General features: G+C 38.1%; 1 protein-coding gene across 1 annotated transcript in view; it reads left to right on the plus strand.

Annotated features, from left to right (window-relative positions):
- Positions 1–16,822, plus strand: part of ROBO1 (roundabout guidance receptor 1) — a 711,324-nt gene that overhangs the window by 457,397 nt on the left and 237,105 nt on the right. The window contains exon 4 of the mRNA XM_056858074.1: positions 2,257–2,583. Within this exon, the coding sequence (XP_056714052.1) occupies positions 2,257–2,583 (327 nt within the window). The remainder of the gene's footprint in view (positions 1–2,256; positions 2,584–16,822) is intronic.

The following is a 16,822-nucleotide window of genomic DNA, read 5'->3' on the forward strand; positions in this document are numbered from 1 at the left end:
TAATTTGGCAGTTTAACTATTATCACCAGCATTTATTTGCAATTTTACCAATATTTATTACTCTTTTATTATATATTTATGCTTTTTATGCATAATTCTTTTATGCTTTTTATGCTTTTTATGCCCTTATTTGAGGCATTTGAGTTCCTCTATCTATATGATTAGTGTCCAGCTTTGGACTTACTAGCCTCATGGCTCCTGCCAATGTGCCTACCAATGAGGACTGACTTGCCTACCTCTCAAGTGGCTCTGGCTACTGGGGCAGCTCACAGGGCATGTGCCCACACTCCTCAGCATCTTCTATACCCAGCATTTGGCCAGTTTGGAAGGGATTAAGCCGTTGGTGGCTACTCAGCTTCCAGATGCTGGGACAGCTGGAGAAGTGCACATGTGTGCCTTTCTGGTGGCTCTCTGCTAAGAAACAGCTAGGTGGCATCACTATCAAAGGAAAGTGGGGGGGAGGACTGCAGTCACAGAAAAGAAAAAAAGGAGGGGGAAGACAGAGCTGGCTGCTGCAGTGCTGGGCAATGCTACAATCTCTGCTTTCCATGTGCAGCTGCGGCTTCACCCTTGCTTACCACGGACTGTTGGTTGGTTGGCTGGCTTGCCATGCCTTACCTCCTCCACCTCAGAGATTCAGTGTGAGTTTGGCTGGGCAAGGAGGGAAAGGAAACGCCCACCATAAGTCCACAAGAGCCTGCAACCCGCTTCCACAGGCTTTGTGACCCACTTGTGGGTCCCTACCCGCGGGCTGGGAAACGCTGGCCTAGAAGAAGTCTTCACGTTTTGTTCAGTGAAATAACAGGAGCTCCTCGCTGTTTTGAAGTGACAACTGGTCCAAAAATGCTGCAGCCAGGTTCCTTACTGGAACCGTATATGAAATAACCTTGAAATAAACTACATTGATTACCAGATGGTTTTTGTGCAGAATTAAAAACAACTAAAAGTTTTGGCTTTGCATAGCCTTAGCCCTACTTGTTTACACATTTTGTGCCTCCTTTGTTGAGATTTGGGGAAGGCACTGGCAAACCACCCCAAAAACATAGTCTGCCTAGTAAACGTCGGGATGTGACATCACCCCATGGGTCAGGAATGACCCGGTGCTTGCACAGGGGACTACCTTTACTTTTTACCTTGTTGAGATTATCTGAGATGTTTTTGCTGAGTTTACACCTAATCACAGGGCCTGTTTGATAAGATCTGCACCTGAGTTTCCACCACTAAACAGGCTCTGTGATTAAGATGTAGAACTCCTTATTAGAGTTTGTGAAATTATCTGTCTCTTTCTTGGGCATTAGGGTGTAAGCAAAGCCCTTTGAAAGAGCCTTTGTTTAAAAGTTGCAGCTGAAATTTGCAGTATACGTTTATACAATTCTTGTCTCACTTTATCAGTTGTCTCACTTTATACTTACACAACAAACAAGCCTTTATTGGCATATAAAAAGGAAGAACATACATTTGGATAAAACGGAGTGCAAATAAATAAACTTGGATAAAACCATCCCAAATCAGCCATTAAGGAAAGCTACACACCATTCACGATACCTGATTGCTAGCTATAAGAATCTTGCCGCTGATTCAGTTATTTTTGGGCCTTGTGTAGTCATAAGATAGAATGTCCTTATTTCACCAGAGAGCCATTCCCGGTTTACGAACAGTGCGTCAATGAACTGGGATCAGCTACAAGCATATCACTTTATACTTATTGATTGTATATTATGTCAATTTAAGTATTCAGTATTGGCTGTTTCTAGGCTGTTATGTGTTTTTAAAAAGTTTCTTTATTTTGAATTTTGAGAATGATAGGAAGTTTAATGTATGTTGAAGCATAATCAAAATAATAACTACAATGCTGTATTGAGATAAAAATACATAAACATAAGAATGTGCTCAAATGGTTAGTGAAACCAATATGATGAATAATCTTCATTAGCATCCAGTTGCACCTTTTAAAAACATAATGTTTATGAAGTGCATTCTGAATAATAAGAAATAATTGCACTCATTCAAAGGAAGCATATACATTAAGTGGACTTCCTGTTTAGGTGAAATTGCGGCAGTCATGGAGGCTGTGTATGCATTCAACTGAGTACATGCGTGGGTCTTTGTCATTCCACCTTTTTCATGTGTTTTCAAGTAATGGTCTTAAAATGCAGTTGTAATGGCTTAGGCTTTTATAAATCAAAGCTTGAGCATTTCTTTTAGACCTAAAGAAGTAGGAAAACATTTTAAAATTATTATCATTATTTCTTTCAGGTTCGCGTCTTCGCCAAGAGGATTTCCCACCACGAATTGTTGAACATCCTTCGGATCTAATTGTGTCTAAAGGGGAACCAGCAACTTTAAACTGTAAGGCTGAGGGCAGGCCAGCACCAACTATTGAATGGTATAAAGGAGGAGAAAGGGTTGAAACTGACAAAGATGATCCTCGCTCTCATCGGATGTTGCTGCCCAGTGGATCTTTATTTTTCTTACGCATAGTTCATGGTCGCAAGAGTAGGCCTGATGAAGGAGTCTATGTCTGTGTAGCAAGAAACTACCTTGGTGAAGCTGTGAGCCATAATGCATCGCTGGAAGTAGCAAGTAAGTTTTTCTCTCTCTCCCATACTCCTTTCATTAGAAGTCACTTTGGCAGTTATTATTTGAGTAGCCATTGGCATTTATTAGCATTTATTGTACTATTAGAAAATATAAGAAGAAGGAGCAGAACACATCCAGAACTGGAGATGCATGTTATGTGGTGGAGCGCTTCCTCTGTAATGAGGTCAGTTCTGTGGAAACAAAAGAAATGGTTAGGAAATAAGCCAAAAAAGTGAGTAGATAGTGAAGAAATAAACTATGTTAAACAGCAGGTAGAACAGATGTGCTCATTATAGGTTTGTAATTTTGAGAATAAACAAGCTGGTCTAATCTGAAATTTGAAATAAAATGTAATGAAGATATGTGATTTATGTGGGGGGTTTTATAAGAGAAAAATAGTTTCTGAAATGGAATCTGGCTATTCTTGTGCTGATTTGCATCTACTAGGTGGTGTTGCAGCGCATGTCCCATATTCCATGTATTATTTCAGTGATCTTGTATTGGTAGACTATTAATGTGCTTACTGCATTAATGTAATACAGACTGTTTGCATGCACATTCGTGTGCGTGGGCCAGGCAGACACTAGATATGTTTGGAGCTGTGTGAAGTATTTTAATCATTGTTTTTCACTTGAAGCATTGACTTGAATAAAGGATTTCCCACAGCTGCAGGTATTATAAGTAATTTTAAATTGCCACAGAAGAGCTGTGAATGTTTCAGATCTGAGGTACCAAGTAAAATATTTAACTGTATGCTTGGTAAATTAATCTGTTGTTCAGGAAAACCATTTGAACAACACATAGTTGCTTCTCCCACTATCTATCTGAATCTTTTTGTAAATCATTCATTGTGAATTCTTTGACAGATTTTAGTTTTAGTTTGTAAGAATACTGATGTTGACATGAAATTGATTTATTTTTAAACAAGCTTCTATATCTGTTACAAATGCCATGTTAAGTATACATTCTGTTTAGCATTTGAAATTATTTGTAGCAAAGTATGGCATACAAGTGTTTTGTAGCCTGCAGATGTTATTGTGTTTTGTTTGTATTCTTTTTTCATGTAATGCTTTCATGTTTCAGTAAAGTATAAATTGATAGGAAGTTTTTTGAGTTTGCCAGTTCACTTGTCAGTTACATGTATTTACTTTCTTTGTCTTCAGTGGTATCGATTTAGGTTGCAGTTTGGATATTAATGAAAAACATTAGTACCACTATAGGTTTCTCATTAAGATTTTGAGATGATGGTAAAATACTCCTATATTAAAAGAAATGTGTGGCAATAATGGCATAGTGTGGTAATTTTAAATGTATGAAAAGCAAAATGAGACTTCATACAGAATAAAAATTTGAATTGTTGGGAAATTATATGTAGTGGAAAAAAAATCCTGTGAACTGTATAGCAAAGTTTTAATAAGAACATAAGAGCTCTGCTAGATCAGACCAGTAGCCTATCCCAGTATCTTGTTTTATACAGTGGCAGCCAGGCCTTCCCCTGATGTTGCCTCCTGGTACTGGTATTCAGAGGTTTTCTTTAGTCCTTTAGTCGCCATGGCTAGTAACCATTGCTAGATCTATCCTCCATTAATCTTTCTAGTCCTCCTTTAAAACCACCTTTGCCATCACTACATCCTCTGGAATATTGGTTCACCTCAGTGGAGCAGTGCCCTGCTCTTGTGCCAGTCTGTGGTCCTATGTGCACATTATGGCATCCCAGCTAGCTGGAGCAGTCCGGACCCTAACACAGAGGGGAGGGAATCAGACAGGGAGCCAGTGTGGTGTAGTAGTTACAGTGTTGGACTCACATCTGGGAGACCCAGGTAAAAATCCCCACTCTGCCTTAGGCTAGTCACACACACGCAGCCTAACTTCCTCTCAAAATTGTTGTGAAGAAAAAGGAGGAGAGGAGAACAATGTTATCCACTTTTATTTCCTCACTGGAAAGAAAGTTGAGGTGTAAATGAAACAAATAGATAAATCAGCAAACATAGCCCATGTTGGAAAATGAGCCCACCCCCCAGTCCCTTTACGAAAAGTAATAAAGTAACAAACACAAAGCACTGAATAAGCTAGTTCTATTAACATTTTGTTAATTATTCTTTGATTTACCCTCATTTTATTTTAGTCACTAAACCTTATTGAGAATGCCTGCTGGAGCAAGAGCTCAATTAAGCTGATAGGACATAAACATGTAATTAGATTGCAAGCTTATTTTTCTAAAGGAAAAACTTTCTGCCAGTAAAAGCAATTACAGTATGGAAATGGTAACTTGTATAATCTCCCCTCAACATTTTTAACCTAGTTTTTTGATCCCTTGAAATGTACTTAAGTTAATACCATATATATTTTTTAATGTTACTTGGTTCAGATTCCCTCTGTAGTAGTAACCATGTTCTTGCCCAAGTAGCAGTAGGTTTCTTCCATTCTACTTAAAAGTTGTTAGAGCTGGGCAAGCCACCTAGAAGTGCAGTTGGTGAGTTGTCCAAGAAGGGGAGATGTTTGAAGCCATCCCCACCTTACTTCACAGGTCTTTTCTGTAGAGCTCCACAGCTTTCCCTCCCACTGGCAGTGGTATGTGATTAGCCAGTCACTTCAAAGCTGACTAGAATATTCTGGTTATCTACTTTATATCTCTTGAAATCTCTAAGGTGTGTATGCCTCTGTATATGCTTTTCTTTTTAATAGTTTTTGACAGAAAAGCTATCCATGTATTTTTGGCTGTCATATAGGGTTGCCAACCTCAAGGTAATGCAGGAATCTTAGGCTATAGTTACTACAACACAAATGAGTGAAACATCAAAGTGTAATCAATGCATACAATAGTGGAAAGGGACAAACATACAACTATATACAATGGTATTTCAATAGTCCACAAAGGTATGTATAAATGTGTTTTTTTCAATAGTCCATAAGGGTACATAGATCCAAGAAGATTCCAATAGTTAGTCACAAGACCTCAGCAGATGTGTAAAAGACTATTATGTAATAGTTTTTTACACATCTGCTGAGGTCTTGTGACCAACTATTGGAATCTTCTTGGATCTATGTACCCTTATGGACTATTGAAAAAAAACACATTTATACATACCTTTGTGGACTATTGAAATACCATTGTATATAGTTGTATGTTTGTCCCTTTCCACTATTGTATGCATTGATTACACTTTGATGTTTCACTCATTTGTGTTGTAGTAACTATAGCCTAAGATTCCTGCACTACTTTCCTTATCCTTGATATTAGTGCAGAGGTGTTGATTTTGGTTTGCTCAACCTCTAGGTAATAGCTGGAGATCTCCTGCTATTACAACTGATCTCCAGCCAATAGAGATCATTTCAACTGGAGAAAATGGCCACTATGGCAATTGGACTCCATGGCATTGAAGTCCCTCCACTCCTCAAACCCTGCCCTCCACAGGCTCCGCCCCAAAAATCTCCCACCGGTGGCAAAGAGGGACTCAGCAACCGTACTGTCCTATGATTAATTGTTACCGGCTTGTGTTGGAAAGTAATTTGTGGTGGACAGTTCAGCATGGATAATTGGTTCAAGCCAGCACAACCAGGGACAGGCTTGATTGGTTCATACAGTTACGTCAGAATGAAACTGGCGTAGTTTGAAAGCTGCTGACAGTTTACCAGTCGTGCAGTCCTAACAAGAATTACAGCCTTGTAAGTCAGTTGAAGACAATAATGTATGCCTGGTGTGAGGTACCGGCAAAAGGGGGCATTCCCGCGGCGAAAGGGCTCAGGGAGCTGACTAAAGTCACTCTGCCCCCAGGAATGCCCCCTTTGGTGTTGGGACAAGCCCCTGCACTGGAGGTGTGCTGCGGCTGTGCCAGCACCCATGCATGGCGCTACCTCGCTGCTCCCCAGCGCTGGTGTAAATGCCCATTTCGATGGTTCATGTGGCTCTTACGCTGGCGTCATGCCTCCTCCTAAGGGCTCCCCCCTCTTAGGATTGCACTGCTGGTAATGAGAGTAGAGTAGCATAAAGAAGGTATATTCCTGGATTTTGTGGAATCATAAGCAATTGTTCATAGTAGCCGTTCTGATAGTGTGAGCTAAAATATATGGAAGTTCAGAGAGAATTGCATTCTAAAGAAAATGTGATGTTTGAAAAAAAAACATATCACAGGGAAGGTAAGTCATTTGGCCACATTTTAACAGGTTTCAAGATGATGATGAATCAGAGTTGCGACTATGGGCAGTTAACAGATTCTCTCATAAGAGAGCAGTTTGTGATTGGCATTACAGATCAAAATCTGTGGTTGTTTTTTAATTGAATCCATCTAGATAACAGTAGTTTATAACCCAGTGGTCCCAGATCATTTCTGTAATGAAGGTTAGATTATTTCTCATGTTTACTTAAACTGGGTAATGTAGAAACCATATTGAAAGGAAAATATATATATATATATGAAAACTACAGTTGAGAAATAATTCCCACAACAGGTATATGTGGAAATGAAAATAGAAACAAAGGTGAGCTAAAATTTTAGTGGGAACAGAGCACCAATTCTGGATTGTAAACCCTGAGCCCTAGTTTGTCTTTGTGTCTGCCTGATATGCAACTTACAGAGCAGCCATGATGAAGAACAGTTTTCCAGATATATTTGAATGTATAGCTAAACCTTCCGATAAATATGAGGTTGATTTCTTAGAACGTAATAGCAGTGTGTTTGATGTGTGCATAAAGTGCCGTCAAGTCACAGCCGATTTATGGCAACCCAGTAAGGTTTTCTAGGCAAGAGACTAACAGAGGTGGTTTTCCATTGCCTTCCTCTGCATATTGACCCTGATATTCCTTGGTGGTCTCCCATCTAAGTACTAACCAGGGCCGACTGTGCTTAGCTTCTGAGACCTGATGAGATCAGGATAGCCTGGGCCATCCAGGTACAGGCAATGTGTTTGATAGTCTGTCCAACACACTAGAAAGGTTCCATTAGATTTAAACAAAGAACTGGACTCATTTTTGGAAGAAAATAAAGGATGACAAAATACAGCTTTACAATTGTGGCTAAATCTAAAATAGTTGAACAATTGCATTGAAAGAAAACACTTTTTCGGACTCATGGGAAAGTTATTTTGGTGAAATGACTGGTGCTAAAAAATTCTCACCACTAAATAAATCATTTTTTTTCTAATTCCACTGCTTAAACAGAGTTTACTTTTATGCACTTTTTTACTCCCTTTAGGATATTGTTTTTGAAGCAGCTGAGATCTTTCATAGGCAGGTACAACATCTCTTTGAAGAAACTGAATTTTCCAAGGTACATATTGACAATGGTCTGATTTGAGGCAAAACATTACAGGAACGTGAAGACTTACACAGTTCAAAAAAAGGTACAGATAGTGGGTCTAAAAATGAATAACTAAAATGCAAATACAGGGTTCAAGGCTTAGGTGAAAGGTGAATTGAAAAGGACATAGGGATCCTGTATTCTGTAGACTATGCTTTCAGCAAAAGAAAAAGAACTAAACATTTGAAATGGTGAATTTATTTTGAGAACATGCATACTAAACATGAAATCTTGTATCATCAACTGTAAAATAATGCATAGGAGATCTGGGATGTAAATTTAGGCAAGACGTTTGAAAAACAAGCAGTTAATCAAATTAACTCCTGTATTAAAATATTTTGATAATAAAAAAAACAAATTGTAAGCTGATGTCTCAAAAGAATTAATTGGAGTAATGCTGCCAACATATAGTGATTCTTGGAGAGCAGTGCAAATGCTTCTAGTGCTGTCATAGAAACAGAGTGCCAGTATGCAAAAACAGAAAAGGAAACGTTGGGCTTGGCATATGATTGTAAAAGTTTCACGTGTTCATCTGGTAGCAGCAGACATAATATTTGGCAGTACCATCACAGAAAATAATGGGGTATTTGAGAATATTCAAGTCAACCTGATTAAAAAAAACTGCCTAGTATCAGCAGACATGGTTTCTGTACTGATTACAGTATTTCCTTACAGATGCATTCACTCTTATAATGTTTGATATTTCATGCGTAACTTGGGCTGTGACATAGGTTCTTTTACAACGAAGGCATTTTAGGGAGCTGTTGTGAATGAACGAATGTGCAACAATGGAATCTTATGGAGATATTTGTGAAAAGTTCACCTCAGAAGTCATGAACAAACGATTGTTCATGACTTCTGAGGTGAACTTTTCACACATTTCTCCATTAGATTTCATTGTTGCACAGTCCATGTGTGAGTGGAGAGGCAAAGAAGGAAGAAGCATACAAACATCAGAACAAGCCAGTTTTATTTCGGTCATAAAACTGGCTTGTTGTGATGCTTGCATTCTTCTTCCTCCCTTGCCTCTCTACTCACACAGTGAGTTTCCAATCTGTCATGATCTTAAAAAATTGGAATCTGTCGTCCCCCCCCCCCCCCAATAAACTGGGATACTATATTATTCAAACCTGGTGTAAAATCTGAGTTTGTGAAAATGAAACTGAACTCCAATATGCCCAGGTACATGTGTTCACATGTTACAGTAAATGAGATTTAGATGGAAAACTTCCAAAACCTGAAAGGTATCAGTCTTGCTCTGCATGTGAAGAGAGTTGAGAAAGCATGATAAGCTAGGGATGTGCCTGTCACAATAAGTTTCTGATTCTTCATGATATCTGAAGGCAGCCATTGAAATAGCCTGTTTATTTAGAATAAACCACCAAGTAGTGGTTGAATCTCCATGTTCCATTGAAATCTACAATTCACATAATTTTGAGTTGAATCAAGATAATGCCTGAAGAGCTTCTCACCTATATGCCTGTATTATACCTTATGTTTAAGATTATTTTTCAAATTTCTAAGTAAATAATTATTTAGGTAAATAAGCAAATAATTATTTACTTACATTTAATCACTTATCTCATTGCATTATATCTCCGAAAGTCTCATACAATCTTTTTTTTAATTTTCTTAACCCTTTGAAGTAGAATTTGTACCCTTGATCTGTGGTGTTGATCAGAGTTCAGCTTTTAATCCATTAGGCCAGAAAGCTCCATTGTTAAATTAAACTTTTGTCAGTGGTGTCAAGGATAAAACCATATGATGCAATTATGTTCCATTAAATAATAGCAAGTAGTCCACTGATTTTAACACAATGTAAGTTGCAACATTGCTTTGTGCTAGTTTGTACAGAGTTCTCTTCTACTGAACAGTGAACAAAAGGGTATGTAGAGCTGGATCACCTGTTATAGAAGCAATGAAAAACTATTTCTGTTTCAAGGCACCCACAGTTCACTTGGCAATCCTATGTGTCTTAACTGCCAGTATAACCACCTCTCTGAAATATGGGGGACTGAATACAGAAGGGAGATCACACTTGCTGGGTCAGGGCAATAGTAGTATTTCTTTCACTTACTTCTGAAACAACAAAATGGGGAGGGGCTGTGGCTCAGTGATAGAATATCCTTTTGGCATGTGAAGGTCCCAGATTAAATCCTTGGTATTTCCAGTTAAAAGGTTCAGGTAGTAAATGATGCAAAATACCTCTACCTGAGACCCTGGAGAGCCGCTGTCAACCTGACTAGACTTTGATAGAACAGTGGTCTGATTGAGTATAAGGGAATTTCGTATGTAGTTTCATATGTACTATGTGTATTTTTTAAAACTTCTGTGATTAGCCAGACACTGGCAGAAAGAAATGATAAAATTTAACATGTTTATTAAAGCTGTATCCATAAGGACTGACATTTTAAAAAAATGTTGACACAATAAAAGGTTTCACAGAAGAGTTGTTGAGTGCTTCTTTTAAGTGCCAATTTTGCTTTATTTATTTATATAATTTATTTATATTTTGATTTATAACCCGCTCTCTTCCCAAAACCGGGCTCAGAGCGGCTCACATCTGGTTAAAAACACAATAGATACAATAATTCCATATTCCAATTTAAAACCAATATCCATTATTAAAATCAGGTTGGTGCCAGTTTATCAGAGCACAGATCCACGGAGAGCTTGGGGAAACAGAGCCCCCACTTAAGCTGGAGAAAGAAAGTTAGGGTAAGGAGGCCAAGCTGAGATGGAGACCGTTGCTGCCCTCAATCATAGGCTTGGCTGAACATCTCAGTCTAAATCCCGCAGGGTCCTGGTCTCACTAAAGAGAGAGATCCGCCGGGGCCAAAAAAAGCCCTGGCCCTGGTTGAGGACAGCCAAATACTTTTTGGGCTGAGGACTACCAGCAAGTTGTTATTAGCAGAGCATAATGCTATCTGGGAGGTGTACCAGGAGAGACGGTCCTGCAGATACGATGGTCCTAGATCAGTGGTTCCCAACCTTTTTTTTTTTTTTTTTTTAATATAAATTTTATTGGATTTTATACTAAAAAATTTCCATTGCATTAAACAACATCTATGACAATATAAAATTTCAATTCTAACCTAAAGTTGTTATAGTTCCATAACATATAATAAAGAAAAAAAAAGAAAAAAAAGAAATGGAAAATTTTGACTTCCCCTTCACCTCTATCTTCCTCTTAATAAAAAGTTCATCTCGTCGTAGTTAATCTAATCTTAATAAACTATCAATATCCTGTATAAAAAAAAACCATAATCTGTTAGTAAATATAATTATGCTTATTCATTATGAAAAAAAACAGAAATAATCCTCTGGATCAGATTAGAAAATATTCTTCCATTCTTCCCAATTTTAACTCATATTCACAATAATGCATCCACACACCCCATTCCCCCAGAAACCGAACGTCATTTTCTTCATTTAGAATAGCTGTGAGTTTTGCCATTTCTGCCACTTCAAACATTTTAACAATCCAGTCTTTTTTCTCAAGAATTTCTAGCCCTTTATTCCCAAAATGATGTCTTAATCTTAATTCCACTACATCATTAATAGCCATGCCACCCGTCCACACTATCAAAGCCTTTGGATCCAGCAATCATGTTTAAATCAATCCTTTAACCATGGTCTAATACTTCCTTCTGTAACTGAAATAGGCCAGTCAGGTATGGGAACAGGATTTCTTTGTTCTCTCTCATTTCCTCAGACAGGATACGTATCCAAAAATAACTCTTTCTGGGCTTCATCTCCATCGTGGCTTCAATCTGTATTCCTTGACCTGCTCTCTTCTTCCTTATATCCACACGTCGTTCCATGACTTTTTTAAATGAAAAGTCTATTTCTTGTATGTCTGATCTCTTTATCGCCGGCTGGTTGCTTTCTTGAACTTCTGTCTTCTTCTTTGTATCCTTGTATTCTTCCATGACTTTTTGGGCAGAAGAGTCCATTGCTTGTATGTCTGTATTTGTGGTCATCGTATGAATTTTCAAGACTTTTATGTCTTCTATAACCAGATCCAACTTCTGATTGCCTACCTGTGATGATTGGTCAAGAGTCGTCATCATTGAAATCAGTTGAGCCATCTGTGTTGAAATCTGTTTTAATTGTTTAATTGTCGCCTCAGAATGTTTAGCAAGCATGTCCTGTATTTTTTTTTCCATGTTTGAATTCTGTAAAATTCCCTTTGATTTCATAGGAGCAGGGCTATGTATTAAGCCAAAAAAAGCTGGTAAAATATATGTCCACAGACAGGGCCTTTAAAGTTCTAATTAAAAGATAATAATTCAAACATCAGCCTTATAATTTTTCGGATTGAAAAGAGTCGAAATTGGCTCTAGAATTGCGTTTTAAAGTTTTGAAATACCAGTGAGTTTTTTTCGGTCGCTCTAGGTCGGGCTGATCAGGAAGTATACAGGAAGTTGCTAGTGCCGTGGACCTTCTACCGCCTCTTCTCGATGGTTGTTCCTTCAGGAATGATTTCCAAGTAACTCGAGTGCGACGCGTAATCGGTCCTACAACTACTTCCTGTTATTTTAGTTCCGATGATAGATAGGTTGTTATAGAGGGTCTTCCGTTCCAGGCGCTCCCTTACTGCAAACGTGGCAGGATATTCTTCGCCGGAAAATCAGGAAGAAAAATCACCCTCCCCTTCCCTTGGACCCATTGGTGATAGTTCTTGTCAATCAAAAGGTATCCTTCCGACTCTTTATTATGGTTTAGGCTGATCGGATTGATAAGGCTCCTGTCGCTAATCCCGATGGCTAACTCAGATCAAACTTTTTCAGTTCGGATTAAGGAGGAATGGGGGTCCCAGAAATTTTCTATTTTATCAAAGAAACTCAAATTTCCATGTTTTCACTTGAGCAAAGAAGAGCGTCCTGACAGCGTACAGTTTCACACTCCACTAGTAGGGCAACCCTCCTACTTCCTTGTATAACAGTGGTTCCCAACCTTTTTTTGACCAGGGATCACTAGGACTTTTTTGTTCGGTGCAGGGACCCCAAGGTTCAAAATAAAAATTCCGAGAATTTGAAAATAAACTTTAATCATAACTGTTAGTTAAACATTAAACTTAGAATAATATTTGAATATATATTTTTATAATAGAGAACTTTTAATTGAAAATATTAATTTATTATGGGTTTATAACTTTGTTTCGCAGACCTTAATTTAGTTCTCGCGGCCCCCTGGGGGTCCATGGACCCCTGGTTGGGAACCAGTGTCCTAGATTGTTTAAACTATTTTTATACTACAGCAGTAACAGTAGTTATATTTTGGGTTACTAAATGTTAACTTTTAAGGCTTTTTAAAAAATGAGATTACATTTAAAATCTTACTTCCAACACAATCATGATGATGCTTCTATATGACCCTACAGTTTACAATATGGCGTATGGTGTTTGTATTTTAGGGAAGCAAATTATTACATTGGCTTGTTATCATCATAGATGCTTTGGATGTTTCAAGTAATTGTGTTTATTACTCAGTTAGCACCACAACACGTTATCATTGAGTGTTATTCAACAGGCTTTCAAGTTTTCTGTTTAATTCCAGTATGGTTTGGGCAGAAGATGGGGAAAGGGAAATGGTATATATTTAATGAGTCATGATTTAAACTTCTTTACCAATCCAATGAGGGCTGAATAAAGCATCAAATCTTGCTTTAGCAATTTTAATATAAGCCTGCATTATTACAACAGCAAGAAAAATCCAACAAACCAGACCTACTTTTCGCAAAAGGGCATCTTAGCGAAAAAAGAATAGAGAAATGTCCTTCCCAAAAATTTCCTGTTTGTATACATCCCTCCTGAATTACACATATTAAAGTGAAATACAGGCTGAATTAATTAATTAATTTATAGTATTGTGATGTGGGGAAAATGTGTATTCTAGATATTTCTTGTTGTTAAAATGTATGTCAAAAGTAGTTGATGCAATAGTCCAGAGGTTTCATCTTGGTCTGGAGCTTATTATTTGAAGTAGCTGGGTGTGTTTTTTTTTGTTTTTTTGCAATTTTGTAAAAAAGGGAAATTATGTCATATGCTTTAAATATTGAAGGAGTTGGTTTTTATATGCTGATTTTCTCTGCCGTTTTAGGGGAATCTCCTTCCCTTTGCTTCCTCTCTCCACAAGAGACACCTTGTGCGGTAGGTGAGGTGGAGAGAGTTGGAAGAGAACTATGACTAGCCCATGGCCACCCAGCTGGCTTCATGTGTAGGAGTGGGGAATCAAGCCCAGTTCACCAGATTAGAGTCCATCTCTCTTAACCACTACACCGCGCTGGTACTCAGTAGCAGCCAGAAAGACAATGCATGCCTCTTCATGTCCTTCTTTTGGCATAAATGGCGCTTTCGGTATTAATTTAGTCCAGGTGTTGCTGTAATGTTTTAATAAACAAGGTTTTATCTTGTGCTTTCTTCAGTCAAATAATACAGGTGCTTGAAACGCAAGGGTTCAGACTCTCTTCTCCAAGTTTTTTAGAAAATGGTCCTTGAAACATTTTTTTAATCTTAAAATTCCCTGCAGATGTTTGAGGTACAGCTGCCCAGCCACAGACAGACACAGACTCAACAGTTCCTAACTCTGCCCATGAGGGTAGGCGAGAACCAGAGTGCTAATTCTAACCAGATGCTAGTGAATACCTTTGCACAATCATGTGCCAGTAAACCTTTTAACTTCCATTGTACTGAAGTGCTAATATTGGTGTTCTGCCAGCAGTAGAATATGTTTCTAGCCTAATCTGTGACTTCTAACCCTCACTGTTACCCTTTTTAATGGTTATAGAAATTTGTACTTAGCATGACTCTAATCCACAGGTTAGTATCATGCGAAGTCGTAAGCTAGGAGATTCACTACAGTGTTTGCCAAAACCTTGCCAGTAATCTGCTGATGTAAGATTCCAAGTAAAACAAAATCTGCCATCTGACTATAACAGGCCAGTTGCATTATTAGAATAGTGCTTATCTTTGTGTGGGGCAGGGGTGAAGGGGATGCTATCATTTACAAGGATTTCTTTTGTTGACATCAATTTAGAGTCAGTCAAAAAAAATCTCTTCTAATTTCTTCCTGCTCCTTTGTTATGAGTGACAGATTTCTAGAACCTTTTCACTCGGTCCTATCCTGAGGGCCTAATTGGCTTTTGTTAAGTCTATGTGAAATTCTGAGAAGAGAGTGACATGATTGATTTTCATGTGTGCACGCTTGCTTGGAAAAAAAACATGAGTTGTGTTGGACTCAGAAGGTTATTCATTATGTACAAATCCCACTGTGACAGACTTAAAAAAGAGGGCTATTTCCCCCAGTTTCAGTATTTTTCTTAATATGTTTTTCTTCATATGAATGTATATAAAATGGTAGCTTTTGAACTTGAGTGTTCTGAGCTTCTGCAATACCTTGATCATAGTTTCAGAGGATAGCTGTGTAGAACAGCTAGGTTTGAGTCCAGTAGCACCTTAGAGCCCAACAAGATTTTTGAGGGGTATGTTATTTTGAAAGTCAGAGCTCCTGCCCCGCCCCCCATCTTTTTGGTCTGTAAGGTGCTTTTGGACTCAAATCTAGCTTGATCATAGGCTAACTTGTTAGGAAGTTCTACCTTAGTGGGGGAAACTAGACTTGAATTTCTTTATTTTTTATACCATTCTTAGGGTAACTTACCTTGACGCTGGGTTTCCTGTATACTTACCCTTGTATATAGTACTCTTGTATTCTTGTTACCCATATACTTACTCTTGTTTTTGCTGCATTGTTTTTAGTTGTAATCTGCCTTAAGTCTCAACAAGAAAAGCAGGCTATAAATGAACTAAGTTAACCAATGTACATTATGTATGTGTGTATGTGCTGTCAAGTCGCAACAAATGTACAGCGACCTCTGTGAGGGGCTTTAAAGGGAAGTGAGAAGTAGAGGTGGTTTGCCACAGCCTTCCTCTGTGGAGCCTTCCTTGGTGGTCTCCCATCCAAGTACCAACCTTTCTTAGCTTCTGAGATCTGATGAGATTGGGCTATATCATGTCGCCTTCCCTCCCCAATATATGTTTACTTTGTTGGAACTGTTGACTTTTGTTGTGGGTCCAGAGATCCATTGGCGAAGAACCATATTGTTTCATTTAACTGACCACACGAAAACAAGAGCAAATAAAAATCTATAATATTAGTTAATATACAATACACTGTTGTTATATGTGTGGGCTTTAAAAATATTGATTAAAAAGATCTAATTTGAGATTCTGCTGGGTTTTTTTTTGGGGGGGGGTGTCTTAATATGTTTGCTAGTGGAAGCCCTGAAGGACTCCTGTTTGAAAGCTATTGGAAACACTCCTGCTTCTGTTTCCTTGGGAGAAAATAAGAAGAGAGAGTTCTTACTGGTATTGTAAATGCTAATTTAGTTTCTTGTTACATGAATGGTAAAATATATGCCAGTGTGAATCTATAAAGCCTTCTCCCTCAAGAAAATTTAAACTTAAATGACCTTGAACATCGAGGCTCACTCATTTTTATTTCATCTTCTTTATAGCATTTGCTTAAACCAATCATGTTGCTCAATGAGGTTGCTTTGTGTGTGTTTTTTTGTATCCAGATAATTCAGATGACAATCATCTGACCTAACTTGGATCCAACATGTAAATTGCTTGCAGCTGATTGCATTGAATTTCCAATGAAATTTAATTTAAAAGTCCCCTCTCCATTGTAAGGATGCTTCTCTACGTCATCTGTTAAGCAGTGCACAGTCAGCATATGGCTATTCCTCTTCTATTTAAGCTGTTTTCTCCTGAGAAAGGGAAATTCCCTCCAGACCAGACAGACATCTGCTGGCTCTCTTACCAGCAAAGCCACAGAAGAGCTATCTTTCCTGTGATTAAAAGAAATAACGTCTGGAGGTTTTTAGTTTTTGTTCAATTAATCAAAGATTAAACCCATGTGGGACTCAGGGAAACTGAGCT

Source organism: Euleptes europaea, chromosome 12 (assembly GCF_029931775.1).
Source record: "Euleptes europaea isolate rEulEur1 chromosome 12, rEulEur1.hap1, whole genome shotgun sequence".
Lineage (NCBI taxonomy): Eukaryota > Metazoa > Chordata > Lepidosauria > Squamata > Sphaerodactylidae > Euleptes > Euleptes europaea.